This window comes from Candoia aspera, chromosome 7 (genome assembly GCF_035149785.1).
Source record: "Candoia aspera isolate rCanAsp1 chromosome 7, rCanAsp1.hap2, whole genome shotgun sequence".
In the NCBI taxonomy this organism is placed as follows: Eukaryota; Metazoa; Chordata; class Lepidosauria; order Squamata; family Boidae; genus Candoia; species Candoia aspera.
The window spans coordinates 2,910,030-2,927,123 of NC_086159.1; the positions used below are offsets into that span (position 1 = coordinate 2,910,030).

Genomic DNA, 17,094 nt, shown 5'->3' on the forward strand with positions numbered 1-17,094 from the left:
TAGCTGGACCCTACTGTCCTGGACAACTTTCGTCCAGTTTCCCACCTCCCCTTTTTGGGGTAGGTGGTTGAAAAAGTGGTGGTTTTACAACTTCAGAGGATTCTGGATGAAACGGATTATCTGGACCCCTTTCAGTCAGGTTTCAGGCTGGGATATGGGACAGAGACTGCATGGGTCGCGCTTATGGATGATCTCTGGCGGGAGCGGGATGGAGGCAGTGCATCCATCCTCGCTCTCCTTGATCTCTCAGCGGCTTTCGATACCATTGACCATGGTATTCTTCTGGGATGACTCAGGGAGTTGGGGGTGGGTGGCGTGGTTCTGCGCTGGTTCACCTCCTTCCTCCAGGGCTGGTCCCAGTCGGTGGTGATAGGAGATGAGATCCGACCCTCGACCCCTGCTTTGCGGGGTGCCACAGGGTTCGGTTCTCTCCCCTCTCCTATTTAACATCTACATGAAACCGCTGGGTGAGGTCATCCGTCACCATGGGATGAGGTACCATCAGTATGCTGATGATACTCATATATATCTCCATCCCGGGTGAAGTAAGTGATGCGGTCAATGCCCTTTCTCAGTGCCTGGGGGCTGTGGGGGCCTGGATGGGGAGCAACAGACTTCAGCTGAACCCTGGTAAGGCGGGGTGGCTGTGGATTGATGGCTTCTCGGTATCCGGGAAGTTGTCATCTTTAGTTCTGGATGGGGTGGCACTGCCCCATTCAGAACCCGTGCGTAACTTGGGGGTCCTCCTGGACTCATGACTCCCGCTTAAAGAGCAGGTGGCAGTTGTGGCTAGGAGGGCCTTTGCACAACTTCAGGTTGTGCTCCAGTTACGCCCTTTCCTGGATCGAGATGCCCTCCGGACAGTCACTCATGCCCTGGTCATCTCCCATATAGACTACTGCAATGCACTCTACATGGGGCTACCCTTGAAGAGTATTCGGAGGCTTCAGTTGGTCCAAAATGCAGCTGCGCGAACAGTGATGAGTGCTCCAAGATCAGCACATGTAACACCTCTACTGCTGCATTGGGTTCCAGTTTGCTTCCGGGTCCAATTCAAGGTGTTGGTTATCACCCTTAAAGCCCTACATGGCATGGGGCCAGGCTACCTGAGGGACCGCCTCATCCCCATAACATCAACCCATCCCACCTGGTCATGCAGAGAGGGCATGCTGTGGACCCCGTCTGTAAGAGAATTTCATCTGGCGGGGTCCAGGAGGTGGGCCTTCTCTGCAGTGGCGCCCGCCCTGTGGAACATTCTACCCCCTGAGGTGAGGCAGGCCCCTTTGCTCCCAACCTTCCGGAGGGGCTTGAAGACCTGGTTTTGCCGCCTCGCCTGGGATGGGAAGGGCAATAGCTCTTCCTGGGGGTGGCTGGTGATGTAGAGTTCTCCCAACGGAATGGATTTTATATTTATATTTTTACTATTTTAATATTGGTGATTTTATGATGTTAGGTTTTAAGGTGAATTTTATTGTAAATTGCCCAGAGTCCCCCTTTTAGGGGGAGATGAGCGGTGATAGAAATGTGAATAAGAAAGAAAGGAAAGAAAGAACAATGTGGAATAATGACAGGCCCCAGTGCAGAAGATGGGAAGAAGGGACTCCCCTGTCCTCTTCTAGCTTCATAGTCAACATGTCCTTAGAGTAGTGTTTCTCAACCTTGGCTACTTTAAGATATGTGAACTTCAACTCCCAGAATTCCCCAGCCAGCATGCTCTTAAAGTAGCCAAGGTTGAGAGACACTGCCTTAGAGGCTTCTCCACATCTTCAGGATAAAAATTTAGGCCATGGTAGCTTGTCCTGTAGAACCTCTGCTTATGCCAGTCTAGCTTTTCTTTTCAATTCTCTGTGCCAAGTCAGACAGAGAACTAATCCCCGGGGATACCCTTCCTCCAAACATCTCAGAACTCGCTCTGTTTCCTACCCTTGCTACAGAAAAGTGAGTGCAACTGCTTTGGGGTATTTGCATGTATTGAGAAATTTTGTAACTGTCTTGTCTTCTTTTCCCAGGAGGTTGGATACTGTCAAGGGATGAGCCACATAACAGCACTGCTCCTTATGTATATGAATGAAGAAGATGCTTTCTGGGCTCTGGTGAAACTGCTCTCGGGGCCCAAGCATGCTATGCATGGTACGTGTCCAAGGCTTCATTCAGTGCCATGATAGTTAAACTGGGCCTCTTCCCTTTAAACACCAATGCTCGGCAAACCTTCCTCAAGAACTCTATTTAGAATTTTGCTTTTCAGCTCTGCAATATTGTGGCTGGGTTCACACGACTGTACTAAACCAAGTTGACAAGTCACAGATACTTGTCTGGGTATCACATAAAGCTGAAACAAATGGTATTACGGCTTCATGCAGTAGTCTGAATAACATGCTTCCAAAAGATGCTGAACGGCCAACTGCATTTTAGCCTGGAATGATTGATCGATTATGTGCCATCAAGTTGGTGTCAGCTTTTAGTGACCTCTTAACTAGACCTTGTCCAGGATGGTCTGTCCCCATCCTAGCCTTCAGGTCTTCTGCAATGCACCTTTCACTGCTGTAATTGGGACAACCCACCTTGCTGCTGGTCATCCTCTTCTATTTCCTTCCACTTTCCCTTTCTTTCTCACTTTTCCCAACATTATAACTCGGATTTGTTTGTTGCATTAGCCTAGGTATGGATTAGTAGTCCTATGTCATGAGTGCCGTTGAGCTAAAGTCATCAGCGCAATGGCACACATGACAATGACAAGGAAATAAGTGAAGGGGCACAAGTTAAGTAGCCATCAACCCACAACGACTAACGGCTAACAAACAATAGCTAAACGGATCACGGAGCCACCCAAGCCATCAGCGGCAATACAACGGGGATCGCCCAGCTGAAAGCAATCAGCAGAAGAATGGAAACCTGATGATGGGCGATCCTGGAAACCCTCACCCACCGGCAGGGCAACGCATGGGACAAAGGGGGGTGACGTGACCGTGAGCGAGGGGGCGCTGACCGGCGCGGGGTATTTAAACCCCGCACCGGCGCGCTCCTGTCACTCTCAGCTTTTTTCTACCAACGCTGTACCTGCCCTGCAATAAACCAGAGCCTGATTCGCAAACCAGTGTCTGAATGTTATTCAGAGGGAGGCAGCGCATGACATAAAGCTGAGAGTCATAAACTCAGCCTCGCCGAGCCCCACCGGACGACAACGAGCCGCGGGAGGAGTAGACGGCGAGAAGACCAGCAAGATGAGGCCGGAACGGCGCGGGCAAGGAGGGCGAGCCGCGCGGCAAAAGACAGAGGAGGACCGACCAAGGCCAGAGGCACCGCGGACTCCCGGAGCCATGGACGCCCACCCCACCCGACCCGAGCCTCAGCTCCAACCCCAAGGGGAGATGGCGACGGAGGCAACCCGACCGCGGGAGGGAGCAGCACGACTTCCGAAACCAGCGGAGGACCCCGCGCCCCACATCGCACCCCAGCAACGGGCGTGGAGCGACAGCCCCACGGCGCTCAACACGGAGGAGGACGACGGAGACACCCATCAGACGGCGGAGGAAGCGGACCCGCGGCAGAGGGACGATGAACCCCGCCGGCAACCCACCCCCGAGGACGCGCCAACGGAACCGGCCCCAGCGGCAGCGCGGGCTGTGGACGAGGAGGCACGAGCTGAACTCGCGGCCATGCGGGCTCAGCTGACGGAACTCCGGACCATGCTCCAGGCGCTTATGCCCCCCGCGCCACCCAACGACGTCCCCGCACAAGCCCACACCCCGAGCGAAGCATCGAACTCACACGGGCCAGCGGAGGGCCAGCAGACGGCACAGGCGGCCGACACCACACCCCGAGAAGCGAGAGGCGGGGCCGCACAAAACGCCCGGGCCCCAAAGGACTTCCCCATCTTCTTCGATGGGACCCCCACAAAACTCTCGTTTTTTGTGACCAACGCTAGGGAGTTCATGGGGAGGCACGGACACTCCTATGACTCCGAGGCCGACAAGATCGCCGCCGTGGCGATCAAACTCCAAGACAGGGCGGCGGACTGGTACGTCCAACTGTACGAGGCCAGCTCCCCCGCCCTCGCCACCTTCCCTGCTTTCATCAAAGAGATGAAAAACTACTTCGAAGACCCCCTAGCCAAAGTACGGGCGAAAAGCGCACTCCAAAGACTTCAACAGGGCACCCGCACGGTCCCTGACTACGCCCTGGAGTTCAAAGCCCTCGCGGGGAAGGTCAGCGACTGGTCCGAGACCACCCTGCTGGAAATCTTCAAAAGGGGGCTCAACCGCGACGTTCTCCAATGGGCCCTCTACCGCGACGACCCAGAAACGTTACACGGGTGGATCCACCTCGCGGGGAAAGCCGAACACGCGCACCGCACCTTCCTCATGACAACCACGGAAGACACAAACGATGCCGGGAAAAAGGTACCCGCACCACACGGGGGGATGGCCGGCCCCATATACCCAAAAAAGAAGTTCAACCGGGAGCCCTGCGGGAGGTGTGGCAAATTAGGGCACAAGACGGCGGATTGCTTCGCCAACCGACCGCCGACCAGCGCGCCCAAGCCCACCCCGAAAATTAGCCCCAAACCACCCAACCCGGGGCCGCCGCCTCACCGCCGAATGACCGTGGCCACAGCGACACCGGAAGAGGGCTGGGACGCTTACGGGGGGGAAGAGGACAATACCGACCCCGACCAGCCGGCGGGAAATGCTCCCCGCCTGCTCTGAGACGCGTGGCGAGGCAGGCGGTGGGACAGCAACGCGGACCACCTCAACGAAACGACAAAAGCTCCGTAATATGGGCAGCAATTCAACTCTCTACCGGCAACGGAGCCACCACGGCCGCGGCACTAGTGGACTCGGGGTGCTCAAAAAACCTCATCCACCCCGACCTAGTCGCCAAACTCGACCTCCGCTGCTTCCCCCTCCCCACGCCGCTGGCATTCCACCAGCTGGACGGCTCTACAGCGGGAGGGAAACCAGCCACGCTACAAACCGAGCCGGTCACCCTGCAAATGGGCACTCACACCGAGCGCACATCGTTCGTAGTCACGCACATCGGACGGCCCATTGCAGTCCTGGGGATGCCATGGCTCGCGACAAACAACCCGCGGATCAACTGGGCGACCCGCACCTTCACATTCGGCGACGGCGAGTATCGAGCACCAGTTCCAGCCGGCAAAAGCAACCCCACGGTAGGACGAGCGGAGGCGACCACACAAGACAACGCCGCTACCACAGCAGACCTACCAGAACAATACGCCGACTTCTCCGAGGTCTTCGGAGAGGCAGAGGCTGACCAATTACCCCCCCACCGCAAGACGGATTGCCGGATCGACCTACTGCCCGACGTCCCCTTACCTCGACCAAAAATCTATTCGATGACCCCGAAGGAGATGGCAACCCTCCGGGAGTTCATCGATAAAAACCTAGACAGGGGATTCATAGAGCCAGCATGCTCACCGGTCGGAGCCCCCGTCTTATTCCGGGAGAAGAAAGACGGGACCCTACGGCTCTGCACCGACTACCGGGGCCTAAACGCGGCTTCCCTGTCCAACAAATACCCCTTACCCCTGGTGAAGGACATGCTCGCCCACCTGTCCACGGGCAAAGTCTTTTCCAAATTGGACCTTCGCGAGGCGTACTATCGCATCCGAATCAGGGAGGGGGACGAATGGAAGACGGCCTTTAACTGTCCCCTAGGCGCTTTCCAGTACAAGGTACTGCCTTTCGGACTCGCGGGGGCCCCTGGGGTGTTCATGCAGCTCATCAATGAGGTACTGCATGAACATCTGTTTAAAGGGGTCCTGGTCTACATCGACGACGTCCTTATTTACACAAAAACGCACGAGGAACATGTAACCCTAGTCAGGCAAGTCCTCGACAAGCTCAGAAGGGCGCAGCTCTATGCAAAGCCTACAAAGTGCGAGTTTCACAAAGAGCGCCTAGACTATCTGGGGTATCGAATCTCCGGGGACGGCATCGAAATGGACCCCGCAAAAGTCGAAGCGGTGCTAAACTGGGAGCGGCCCCGCAACAGACGGCAACTACAGAGCTTCCTGGGATTCGCGAATTTCTACAGGTCATTCGCCCGGGGGTTCGCTGAGATAGCCCTCCCCTTAACGGACCTCCTCAAAACCAAAGGGGTGGGGGACACCCGACGCGCCAAGAACCCAGGCACAGTGCTGAATTGGACTCCCGCGTGCCAGACCGCATTCGACAAGCTGAAAGCGCTGTTCACTACGGAGCCAATCCTCGCGCACCCGGACCCAGAACGGCCGTTCGTGGTCCAAGCCGACGCCTCAGACTTCTCCCTGGGAGCCATCCTGCTACAGAAAGACCCCACGGGACTCCTGAAACCATGCGCCTACCTGTCAAGGAAGTTCTCCGAGACAGAGAGGCGATGGCACGTCTGGGAGAAAGAAGCCTTCGCGGTGAAATCGGCACTAGAGACTTGGCGACACCTACTCGAGGGAGCCACCCAACCATTCGAGGTCTGGACGGACCACCGGAACCTCGCGGCCCTACGAACGCCTAGACGCCTTAGCCCAAAACAGGTCCGATGGGCCCAATTCTTCAGCCGCTTTGATTTCCAGCTGAAGTTCATGCCGGGCAAGAAGAACTTCCTGGCCGACGCCCTCTCCCGACTGCCCCAAGACGAAGAGCCCGCCCCAGACACCATTGGGACGGTCCTATCCGCCTCGCAACTGGGGATGGCCGTGACCACCCGAAGCGGCGCACGGAGGCAGCTCGACTCTACGGCGCAGCCGACGGCGGGACAACCGGCGACGGAAAGAAGCCAACCGCAACTACCAGGGGGAATGCGCACGGACCTCGCCGCCGCCCTCAAAACCGACCCCTGGTTCCTGGCGAACCCCAACAAGGTAACAATGGCGCAAGACCTGGCATGGGGGGAAGGCAGAATCTACGTCCCGGACTCGCAACGCCAGGCGATCTTGCATAGGTCACACGACGCCAAGCAAGCGGGACACTTTGGGTTCCTCAAGACCCTACACCTCACACGGCGTCAATTCTGGTGGCCCGCGCTCAGGCGAGACGTAAAAACCTACGTGGCGTCCTGCCCAACGTGCGCTAGGGCCAAACGGGCACCAGGCAAACCCGCGGGGCTATTGCAACGGGTGGCAGAACCCTCCCGCCCATGGGAGGAAATCTCTATGGATTTTATAGTGGACCTCCCACCCAGCCAGAAGAAAACGGCCATTTGGGTGGTGAAGGACTACTTCTCAAAGCAGGCCCACTTCATCCCCTGCACGTCGGTCCCATCCTCACAACAGCTAGCCAAACTCTTCCTCATCCACGTGTACAGGCTACACGGATGTCCCGCACGTGTGGTGACCGACAGGGGCACACAGTTCACCTCCAAATTCTGGCGGGCCTTCCTGAAGCTGACGGGGACCCAACAGGCCCTATCTACGGCTTGGCACCCTCAGACGGACGGAGCCACTGAGGTTCTTAATGCCACCTTAGAGCAATTTATACGATCTTATACCAACTACCACCAAGACGACTGGGCTGAACTGCTCCCGTTCGCCGAAGTCGCATACAACAACGCCGTCCACACGAGCACGGGGAAAACTCCGTTCGAAGTAGTCTCGGGGCGCGACTTCGTCCCCATACCGGAGCTACCTCAACCCCCGGAACCCCAGGTGGACGCTAGCGACTGGGGACGGAAGATCGCAGAAGCATGGCCAGTAATCACGGCGGCGCTGAAGGAGGCACAGGCTGCCTACAAAGAGCAGGCCGACAAGCACCGGCGCCAACAACCGACGTTCCAGGCGGGGGATATGGCCTATCTATCCACCAAGTTCCTAAAGTCAACCCAACCCTCGAAAAAACTGGGGCCTAAGTACATCGGGCCGTTCCGAGTCACGCAAATAGTGAACCCGGTAGCGATACGCCTGGACCTGCCACACAACCTCCGGAGATTCCACCCGGTGTTCCACACCAGCCTCCTAAAACCGGCAACCACCTCCCGATGGCACCCAAGCACGCCACAGCCCGCACCGCTAATGATCGACGGGCAACACCACTTCGAGATAAGGGACATTCTCGACTCCCGCAAGCAACGAGGAACTCTACACTACCTGGTCAGGTGGAAACACTTCCCCCACCCGGAATGGGTGGCGGCGCACAACGTTAACGCGCCTGACCTGACCAGAGAATTTCACCGGGCATACCCCGACAAACCGCAACCAAGGTCAGCAAAACCAAACCCCCCCCCGCAGGCCCCCCCCCGCCTCCCGTGCCCCAAGGGAAAGGGCCCCCCCAAGCCCGCGACTTGGGTGGACCTTCCCCCCCCCGGGACTCACTCCCCCCGCCCCGGGCCCACGGGGTGGTGACAAACGATCGCCAGCACCCTCCCCCCGCCCCCCGGCCGCGGGGGAGTGGCAAGCAAGTCAACAGGGCAACCTGGGGGCAACGCCCAGGAGCCACAACAAAGGCGACGCACTCTAAATAAGAAAAGAAGGGCCCTACCTGGAGCTGAGAAGCACCCGACCAGCCACGCCTCTCGCCTCGCTGAACTGAGCCAAACAAACAGGGTGTGGCTGGAGCATGCGCACGCCAGGTCAGGACCCGAGCATGCGCACCATGGACACACCCTGGGAAGACACGTGGCAGAGGGAGGAGCAAAGGGAGGGGCGACAACTACTCCGGCGGGAACTTTGAAAAAAAAAAAAAAAAAAATGTGGCGATTTGACAGCTCCACGGGGAAAACCCAGAAAACCGGGGGAGAACACTATTTGAAAAGGGGGCAGTATGTCATGAGTGCCGTTGAGCTAAAGTCATCAGCGCAATGGCACACATGACAATGACAAGGAAATAAGTGAAGGGGCACAAGTTAAGTAGCCATCAACCCACAACGACTAACGGCTAACAAACAATAGCTAAACGGATCACGGAGCCACCCAAGCCATCAGCGGCAATACAACGGGGATCGCCCAGCTGAAAGCAATCAGCAGAAGAATGGAAACCTGATGATGGGCGATCCTGGAAACCCTCACCCACCGGCAGGGCAACGCATGGGACAAAGGGGGGTGACGTGACCGTGAGCGAGGGGGCGCTGACCGGCGCGGGGTATTTAAACCCCGCACCGGCGCGCTCCTGTCACTCTCAGCTTTTTTCTACCAACGCTGTACCTGCCCTGCAATAAACCAGAGCCTGATTCGCAAACCAGTGTCTGAATGTTATTCAGAGGGAGGCAGCGCATGACATCCTATTAAAATGCTATAATTTAATTTAACATTACTTATTAATTAAGGTATTGCAGGATGATTTGTTACTTGTTCGTGATGAGTTCTTTCTCTCCCCACCTTTCCCAATTTTAGGTTTTTTTATTCCTGGTTTTCCTAAGCTGTTGAGATTTCAAGAGCATCATGACAAAATCATGAAGAAATTTTTGTCCAAGCTTAAGCATCACTTTGTAAGTAAATGCCAACATGAATATGAGCCTTCTCCAGAGAGCTGGGTCTTCTCATAATGTGTCCAAAGTAGGATAATTTGAGCCTTGTCCTTTGTGCCTCAAGTGAGAGCTCTGGGTTGGTTGGTTTGATGACCCTTTTGGTGGTTTTCTTGGCTGTCCACAGCATTCCCAGGAGCCTTCTCCAACACCAAAGTTCAAAGGCGTCAATATACCTCCTATCCTGCTTCTTCAAAGTCCAACTTGCGCTTCCATAGAGTGTCACAGGGAATACCATGGCTTTGTAGATCTCTGTAGATGCAGACACATCATGGCGTCTGAATAACTTTCCAAGGCCTTCGTGGCTGCTCTACTAAGTGCTAATCTGTGGCGTATTTCTTGACTGCTTGTTCCTTTGCTGTTGATGGTTGATCCTAAAAAAGCAGAAGCTCTCCGCCACTTTGATATCTTCATTACCGATTCTAGGGCTGGTTGTTGTACCTGTAGTCATTAGTTTGGTCTTCTTTATATTTAATTAACGTTCCATTTCTTTCACCGTGCTTCTTGACTTTTATTACTAGGGCTTGCAGATCCTTTTCATTTTTGGCTATCAAAGTAGAGTCATCAGCATGGCGCAGATCGTTGATGTTTCCTCCTCCATTTTTAAAACCACACTCATCTCCCCTTAATATATTTTCAGTATATAGGTCACACTCCTTTGCAAACCTGGAGCCAGTCTGTTTCACCTTGTTCTGTCCATACTGTGGCTTCCTGATCTGTCCATGGGTTTCTCACGAGGGCAATGAGTTGTTCTGGGATTCCCATTTTTCTGAGCACTTTTAACAGCTTGACGTGACTGACACAATTGAAGGCCTTTCTGTGATCGATGAAGCACACAGTAACTCCTTTTTGGCGTTCTTGGCTTTTTGAAGGCCCTTAATAATTAGGAGCACTGTTTTTTATGTTAAGCAAGTTCCTTTTAAAGAGTAACAGCTCTTTAAAGTAACAGAGTGTTGAGTTCTAGTTCTGCCTTAGGCAGAGATGCCAGCTGGGCAACTTTGGGCTAGTCACTCTCTCAGCCCTAGGTAGGAAGTATTGGTGAGCCCCTTTAAAAAAATGTTGCCAAAGAAATGGCAGGGACTTGTCCCTGTAGTCACTGCAAGTCAGAGTTGACTCAGGATACTCATAACAACAAAGAGTAACACAAAATTGGAGGTAACGTCAAGCTGATCTATGATGAGAAATCACAAAAAATCTGTGTTTTGCCTTAAGAGAGAGAGAGGGTGGGGGATGCAAACACCCTCTCAGAAGCTTGGAGACAAAACATACTGATCTAGAAGCTGAATGGTAATTTCCCAGCGCTGCCACCTGACTCTGGTCACTTGAGCTACCGTAAACGGGTGCTTTGCCAGCTAAGCACCTCGGGAGCTTCCGTAGTTGGTGGTATTGAATGCTGCCAAAAGGCCCAGAGGAACCCACAAGGGACCCACTAGTAGTTATCCAGCAAGGCGACACAAGGGCCTTGAAACGAAGCCCTGAGGAAGAGAAGCACACTTTGAATATACTTTGAATATAGTTTGCATTCGGCAGTGTGCCAGTTTGTCCTCTAAGGTGGGTGAACTGTTTCTTCTCGGCAGGATTCCCAGGAGGTCAACACCAGCTTTTACACAATGAAGTGGTTCTTCCAGTGTTTCCTTGACCGTGTGAGTAGCCTTAGCTGTCGGCTTCATTATCTCCCCAGCTGACCCTCCGTTGCAGACGTGGATTTTTGTTTGACTGCTGACACACCCACGTGCTTCTTTCGTTGCAGACTCCCTTTAGGTTAACCCTCAGGATCTGGGATATCTACATACTTGAAGGAGAGCGAATTCTTACTGCAATGGCTTACACCATTTTGAAGCTGCACAGAAGTAAGAGCTTTGCCCTGGCTTCAAACGCTCACTGGCCGCATGACATGGTCAGTCCCTGTTTTGACTGGCCAGGCTTGTATCTAGCTGGCTGAAAACTCCAAATAAAGTGGCTATTGAGAAACAGCTGTAGTGTATGAATTGCATTATATTCCAACAATAGAGAGAAGAAACGCTGTAGTTGCTGAAGGGCCCGGTTCCCCAGCCCAGTCTGTTTCCTTCGAGACACGTTGGGGCTGCAGCTCCCAACTATTGCTGATTTTAGAAGCTATGCTAAGCCCATCTTTCTTCAAACATTCTGGTTCTCGGGAGTTGTAGTTTGTATGTTGTGTTTTGAAAGTCCTACTTTTACTTGACTCTTCGGTTTATTTCACCAATGTAGCAGGGTGGGGAGGCTGTCCCCATTTTGACATGTTCCTAATGGGACCAGCAACAAAAGAGAGCTTGGTATTCCCCCTCCCTGGGAACTTTTACTCAGCTACCTGTTTTCTCCAAACTGGAAATTCCACCTTTCCCCGTTGCTTCGGTTCTTCTCTCCGCTGTAGGCTGAGCATACCATGGCTCCTGAGGACCTTCCAGCATCCCTGGGTTCAGATGCTCAATACTTTTTTTATTTTTTTAAATTAAATTTATGTCACCGCCCATCTCCCCCAGTGGGGGACTCTGGGCGGTTTACAGTCAAATGACCCTAAAAACATATTCACCTAATTTACCATTAAAATATAAATAGAAAATGAAGATTCCTTGTAGCTTCCTTCATCCTACAAGATTCCTTGTAGCTTTGCAAAAATGGGGTCTCCTGAGCACGTTCTTCTCATGCTTGGCTTCTCAACGATCTCATCTTGGTTGGCACTCATCACCCACGGTCAATATTAGAGGGAGGGGAGGAAGGTCAGCACAGTCAGCTGTCTGTTTCTGGTACATTTCTTCCTACCCCAGGTGACTCAGGATTCTAGGATTATTGATTTAAGAAGTAGGTTGGGTTCCATTTTTAAAGGTATCCCCTTCTTCCGTAAAGAAGGACACTTTCTTACATTGCAATCACACCTTTACAGTCTGACACTTGTTTTTTCCCCATAACCCTAGAACACTTGATGAAATTGCAGATGGAAGAACTGGTCCAGTTTCTTCAGGAGAGTCTTGCCAAAGATTTCTTCTTTGAGGATGATTTTGTAATAGAACAGCTCCAAAGCGCCATGGCGGAACTGAGACGAGCAAAGATGGACCTTCCGGTTGCGGGTGAGTAACTCTTTGCGATACCGGTTAGCTCATTTTGATATGTCTCATGTGCACCCCTTTTGAAATTTCCTCACTTGTTGGCCAGGAGTGTAAAATTACAATACCAGGAAAGGAAGTCTGCAGGAACTTCAATATCTCTCCTTGGAAACCCTGATCGTTTACCAAAATGTCACATCCATGTGATTATCACTTGTGCACGAAACTTGGCAATATTCTGACAGGATCCTGGAAACAGGAACTCTTTTGCTCCCGTGGACTATATCTTGCCTGCAACTAAGGCAGTCCAGTAGGTTTTGCTAGCTTGCTTCAAGGTGTTGAAGGCCCTCTTCTCAGTAGAGCGTTTCTGCAAATTTTGAAGCTGTGGGGAAGACATTATTTTTTTTCCCTCCCTGCCTCCCCCCTCTGAAAGGAAATAGAAATTGGGGGGAAATGGAGGCATGTTTATTGTTTAGAATCCTTTACAGTTATAACTTTATTGTTAATGAAATCTTAATGGACACTTAATTTCTTCATAAATGTGTGTTTGGTCTGTGCAGTTGTATAGTGGCATTTATTCAATTTATGTTTAGTTTTTGTATGAAAAGGGTCTGTCAGACTCTAAGGAATGTAACATCTTTTCATTCTGGCCTGTTCAGTTAAAACAGGCAGGTAGAAAGTTACTTCTGCAAACAAAAGACCATCAACTTTGTAGTAAAGTAAAGAATTTGTATTCTGCACATTTCTGCCCATACTTCAAAGTGTGCATAAGTTCAGGGGAAAAAAAACACAGAAAAGAAGGGGGAACACCCATTTTGAAACATTAAATGGTATCTAATCAATCATTTTCTGAACCCGTTTACCTATCAGTGGTTTCCATTTCTACTAATCCCTTATTTTTATCATGTCTTCATTTTTATGGATTTCTGGAAACAGAATGTTTCCCAGTATTGTGCCATCATATTTGTTTATTTCTTAATTTGGTGGGAATACCATCAATTCTTAATCAAATACTTTTCCAATTTCTCAGGAAAAATTAACAAAATGTTAAAATGGGGGGAAAATGGAAAAAAGCAATAATCCCCCCCTTTTTTTCCATGAATAAGGATAAAGAAAATAGCGTGTTTGATCATTTGCATCGTAGGAGGCATCTGTTTCCCCCAAACAGCATACGTTCTGACATGGATCTTGACACATTCTGAAGCCAGCCTTGCATCCTTTTAATTAGAATGAAGGTCATGTTAATTTCTAGGCAACAGGCGCTGGAATAGAGTTTTCAGCCCTGATGGGAAAACAGCTGAGACCCTTTTTGCCAGTCTCTGCAGAAAGAGAAGGACGTTGCCTTAGTTGTTTATTCTGCATACCTTGCCTTCGTAAGGATGTTTTTGTGCCACTAAAATGAAGAAGGTGGGAGAGGGAATTGAACGGTAGGCTTCAGTTTTTCACCAAGAGAGGGTCCTTCAGGGGGCCTTTCAGTGTACGTAGCCAAGGAAAGCGAGTAAAAAATGGCAAGTGCAGATACTTCTTTTGAAAGATGGGGAAGAAATTTGGCAGAATGTGTGTCAAACCACAGGGTGTCAGGCACTCTACTGTTGTGAATGGTGGCACCGTGCAGGTTCACATAGGTTTCATATTGTTTTCCACCCTGTGTAGTTCTAGCATTGCACCTTTTTTTTCATGGTCAGGTTGCTGACATTTCCAATGAAGACCTGAGGACCCCTAGCTTTACTAGTTACCATCGGTTTACACCCCATCTGTGATTACTGTTGAAGGTGCAGTGCATTTTAAGACCATCAGAAAGACACCAGTCCCAATTTGGAATCCCGTGGTAATGGCAGGTGGCCTTTTCAGCCTTTTTCCCGTCAACAGATTTTTCATGTATCTCTTCTTTAACCACTGCTATCTATTTGCCAACCTTTGCAAGGACATGGTTTTCTTATTCTCAGGTCTTTGCTGGAGCTGTCCTTGCCTTTCCTTGTGAAATGGGAATTTTAAATAAGGAGATTATTGCAAACTGTGCTATAATGACACGTTCTGGTATGCCTGGAGTATCGTTAATAGCAAACAGATAAACATCGTTATGCTTCTTAGGACCTGCAAAAATGTTTTCTTGGGGGAGGAGAGAACAATTCAGACCTTTGCCCCCTTCCATTCAGTTTCTTTCTGTTTCCCCACTTGCTTCCATTTAACCTCCTTCTCAGTTTCTCCTGCTCATCCCCCCCCCGCCCCCAGTTGTTACTTTCCTCCATCCTTCTCTTGCCTTTGGAATGCAGACATATCATCCAAGATTCCTGCCTAGAACTAGCTTGAGTGGCAGGAAAGAAAGGCAGTTGGGCTCTTCCCCTTCTGGTCACATCCATTACGTTCAGTTGGAACACGAGGTCCATCGCTCCCAAAACCCAAGTGGCAGAGGTGGACTAAAAGGGAATGGAAGGCCATCCATATTCTGGAGTGAATAAGCAGGAAAGAAGCACACTGGCTGTCCTCTGGTTCCAAGCATCAGCATCAGCCAAAGTGTGAGTTTGTATCTTCGGGAAATTGACATATTGACACACCCTACTTGGTGGTTGTGTGGGTGGTGTTTCTTGCCCAGCCTTCTTGCCAGAATCTCTTCCTCTGCATACAGTCACAAAAACACCCTTGCCTCCCTCCCAGAAAATCCAGCACATTTCTTGCCTTGTTCATTTTATTCAGGAAGTAGATGCCCTCTCTTTATTTTTTATCCAAATGTCATCAGTCCTTGAGTCCTATCTTCCCACCCCAGGTTCATCTTTTTCTAATCATTATCTACAAGCAATTCTATTCATCCCTAGGTATGGGCTCTGCCTTTTTTAGACATTGCCTCACTTTGATGCTGTGTTTTGGACAGACAAGTTCTCCCAGGTAGGTCTGGGGCGGGGGGAGGGCGCCTGTCTCAAGGGCAACCAGGAAGTTCTGTCCTGCAGGGCAGGCCTTCATTTTGCACACCCACAAAAAGGACAGCTGATGTCTTAGTTTAGGGAAGTCTTGGGCTTTCGGGGTAGGGGAGAAGAACCAAAAAAAATGACAGGCAGCAGGAGAAATTGGGCAGGGGAAGTTGAGCCTTCAGTATCCTGATCCTTCTGTATGTGCTTCTGACACCTTTTCCAAGAAAAGTTTAAATAAGAATGCATCAGATAAACAGACAAGAACAGCTTCTTTTTAGTAGGATGAAGAGTCCCTAAATGGAAATTTCTCTCTTCTAGGTAGAGTTCTCGAGAACTCTCACGGTCGTCACGTTACTCCTGTATTTTCTGAGGAAAGCACGAGTGCAGCTTTCCTTGATCTGGCATCACTGAGACCACTTGTGTTACCTAGAACAGGGTTCCTCAACCTTGGCGACTCTAAGCTGTGCGGACTTCAACTCCCAGCTTTGCTGGCTGGGGAATTCTGGGAGTTGAAGTCCGTACAGCTTAGAGTCGCCAAGGTTGGGGAACCCTGCTCTAGTCCAAACCCATGCCCATTGCAGGACTCCTCACACCAAGGTGATCCTCTTACCACAGTGATTCATTGGCTGGTAGTGATGGGAGAGGTACTTATATCTCCTCTGGAGGAGGCCATTTTGGAGAAAGCTGCTTTACAATCTTGGTTCACAAGGAAGAAATTGCACTGGCCCTGAAATTTCAAAAAGCCAAATCCTGATTCTTTTACACGGTGGGGTATTTTAAAGGGTGCTCTTCCTGGGAGGCACCCTCCATCTCGTACCTCTCTATCGAGTAGAAAATCTGGGAAATATACTGATCTTCAAATTCCTAGGTGTGCCATTGTTTCTTCAACAGGCAGCAAGTTTGAAACTCCTTGGAAGAAAAGAATTCATGAGAAATTACGAAATGAAATTAGATAGGGAGCTACCAGGGAATGCCTTCTCCATTGTAAAACCCTATTATGGAATTTGGCTTCTTTCTTTTTGTCATCAGGCAGTGACACATAACTTCTTCCTAACATTCATCTTTAAATTGTATGTGTTTTGTTTTAAAATCATAATGGCCTGAATATATACTGGCTGGTAGTTTTTGCAATCCTCTTCTCAACAAAAATCAGTCTGATTTTTACAGGATTGTCTTAGATGGCAGTTCCATAGACAGTTTACCAGTGTAACCCCATTGAACGTAGCAGTATTTGCATCTGAACAAATCTGGGCTCGAAGCTAAGAAGCACAACACAAAGTTAGCACGAAATCCTTCCTACTCTTTGGCTAAGCTGCTATTCAGTGTTGTGGGTGGAAATTCTTTTGAAAAGAGCTTGCCAACCTCAGCTTTCTCCCATACGCTGGGTCCCTCCCATCTGAACATATCCGGAAGCTAATTAAGCTTGGTGGAATTCTCCATCTGGTGAGCTTTGTTTAGGATGCTTTGAGTACCAGGAACTGCCTGAGTAGGCTTTGGTTTCTTATCAAAAAAGAGAACTCATTTGCACAGTGTTTGGGGGTGTGGGGGGGGGGAGGAACAGAAATCCATCTGGAAGGGAATTTGTTGGATATTTGCCCTCTTATCTTTTAAGCTCTCCTTCAGAATGAAATGGAAGATCTTCAATCTTGGTTTGCTGAGGATTTGCTCTT

The 17,094-nt window shown here is 50.8% G+C and overlaps 1 protein-coding gene across 2 annotated transcripts in view; it reads left to right on the forward strand.

The window, feature by feature from the left end:
• The window catches only part of USP6NL (USP6 N-terminal like), a 135,248-nt gene that overhangs the window by 103,708 nt on the left and 14,446 nt on the right, over nt 1-17,094 (forward strand). For both annotated transcript variants that reach the window (XM_063309181.1, XM_063309180.1), the window contains 5 exons: nt 2,010-2,130; nt 9,326-9,420; nt 11,034-11,099; nt 11,207-11,306; nt 12,390-12,542. In XM_063309181.1, the coding sequence (XP_063165251.1) occupies nt 2,010-2,130; nt 9,326-9,420; nt 11,034-11,099; nt 11,207-11,306; nt 12,390-12,542 (535 nt within the window). The remainder of the gene's footprint in view (nt 1-2,009; nt 2,131-9,325; nt 9,421-11,033; nt 11,100-11,206; nt 11,307-12,389; nt 12,543-17,094) is intronic.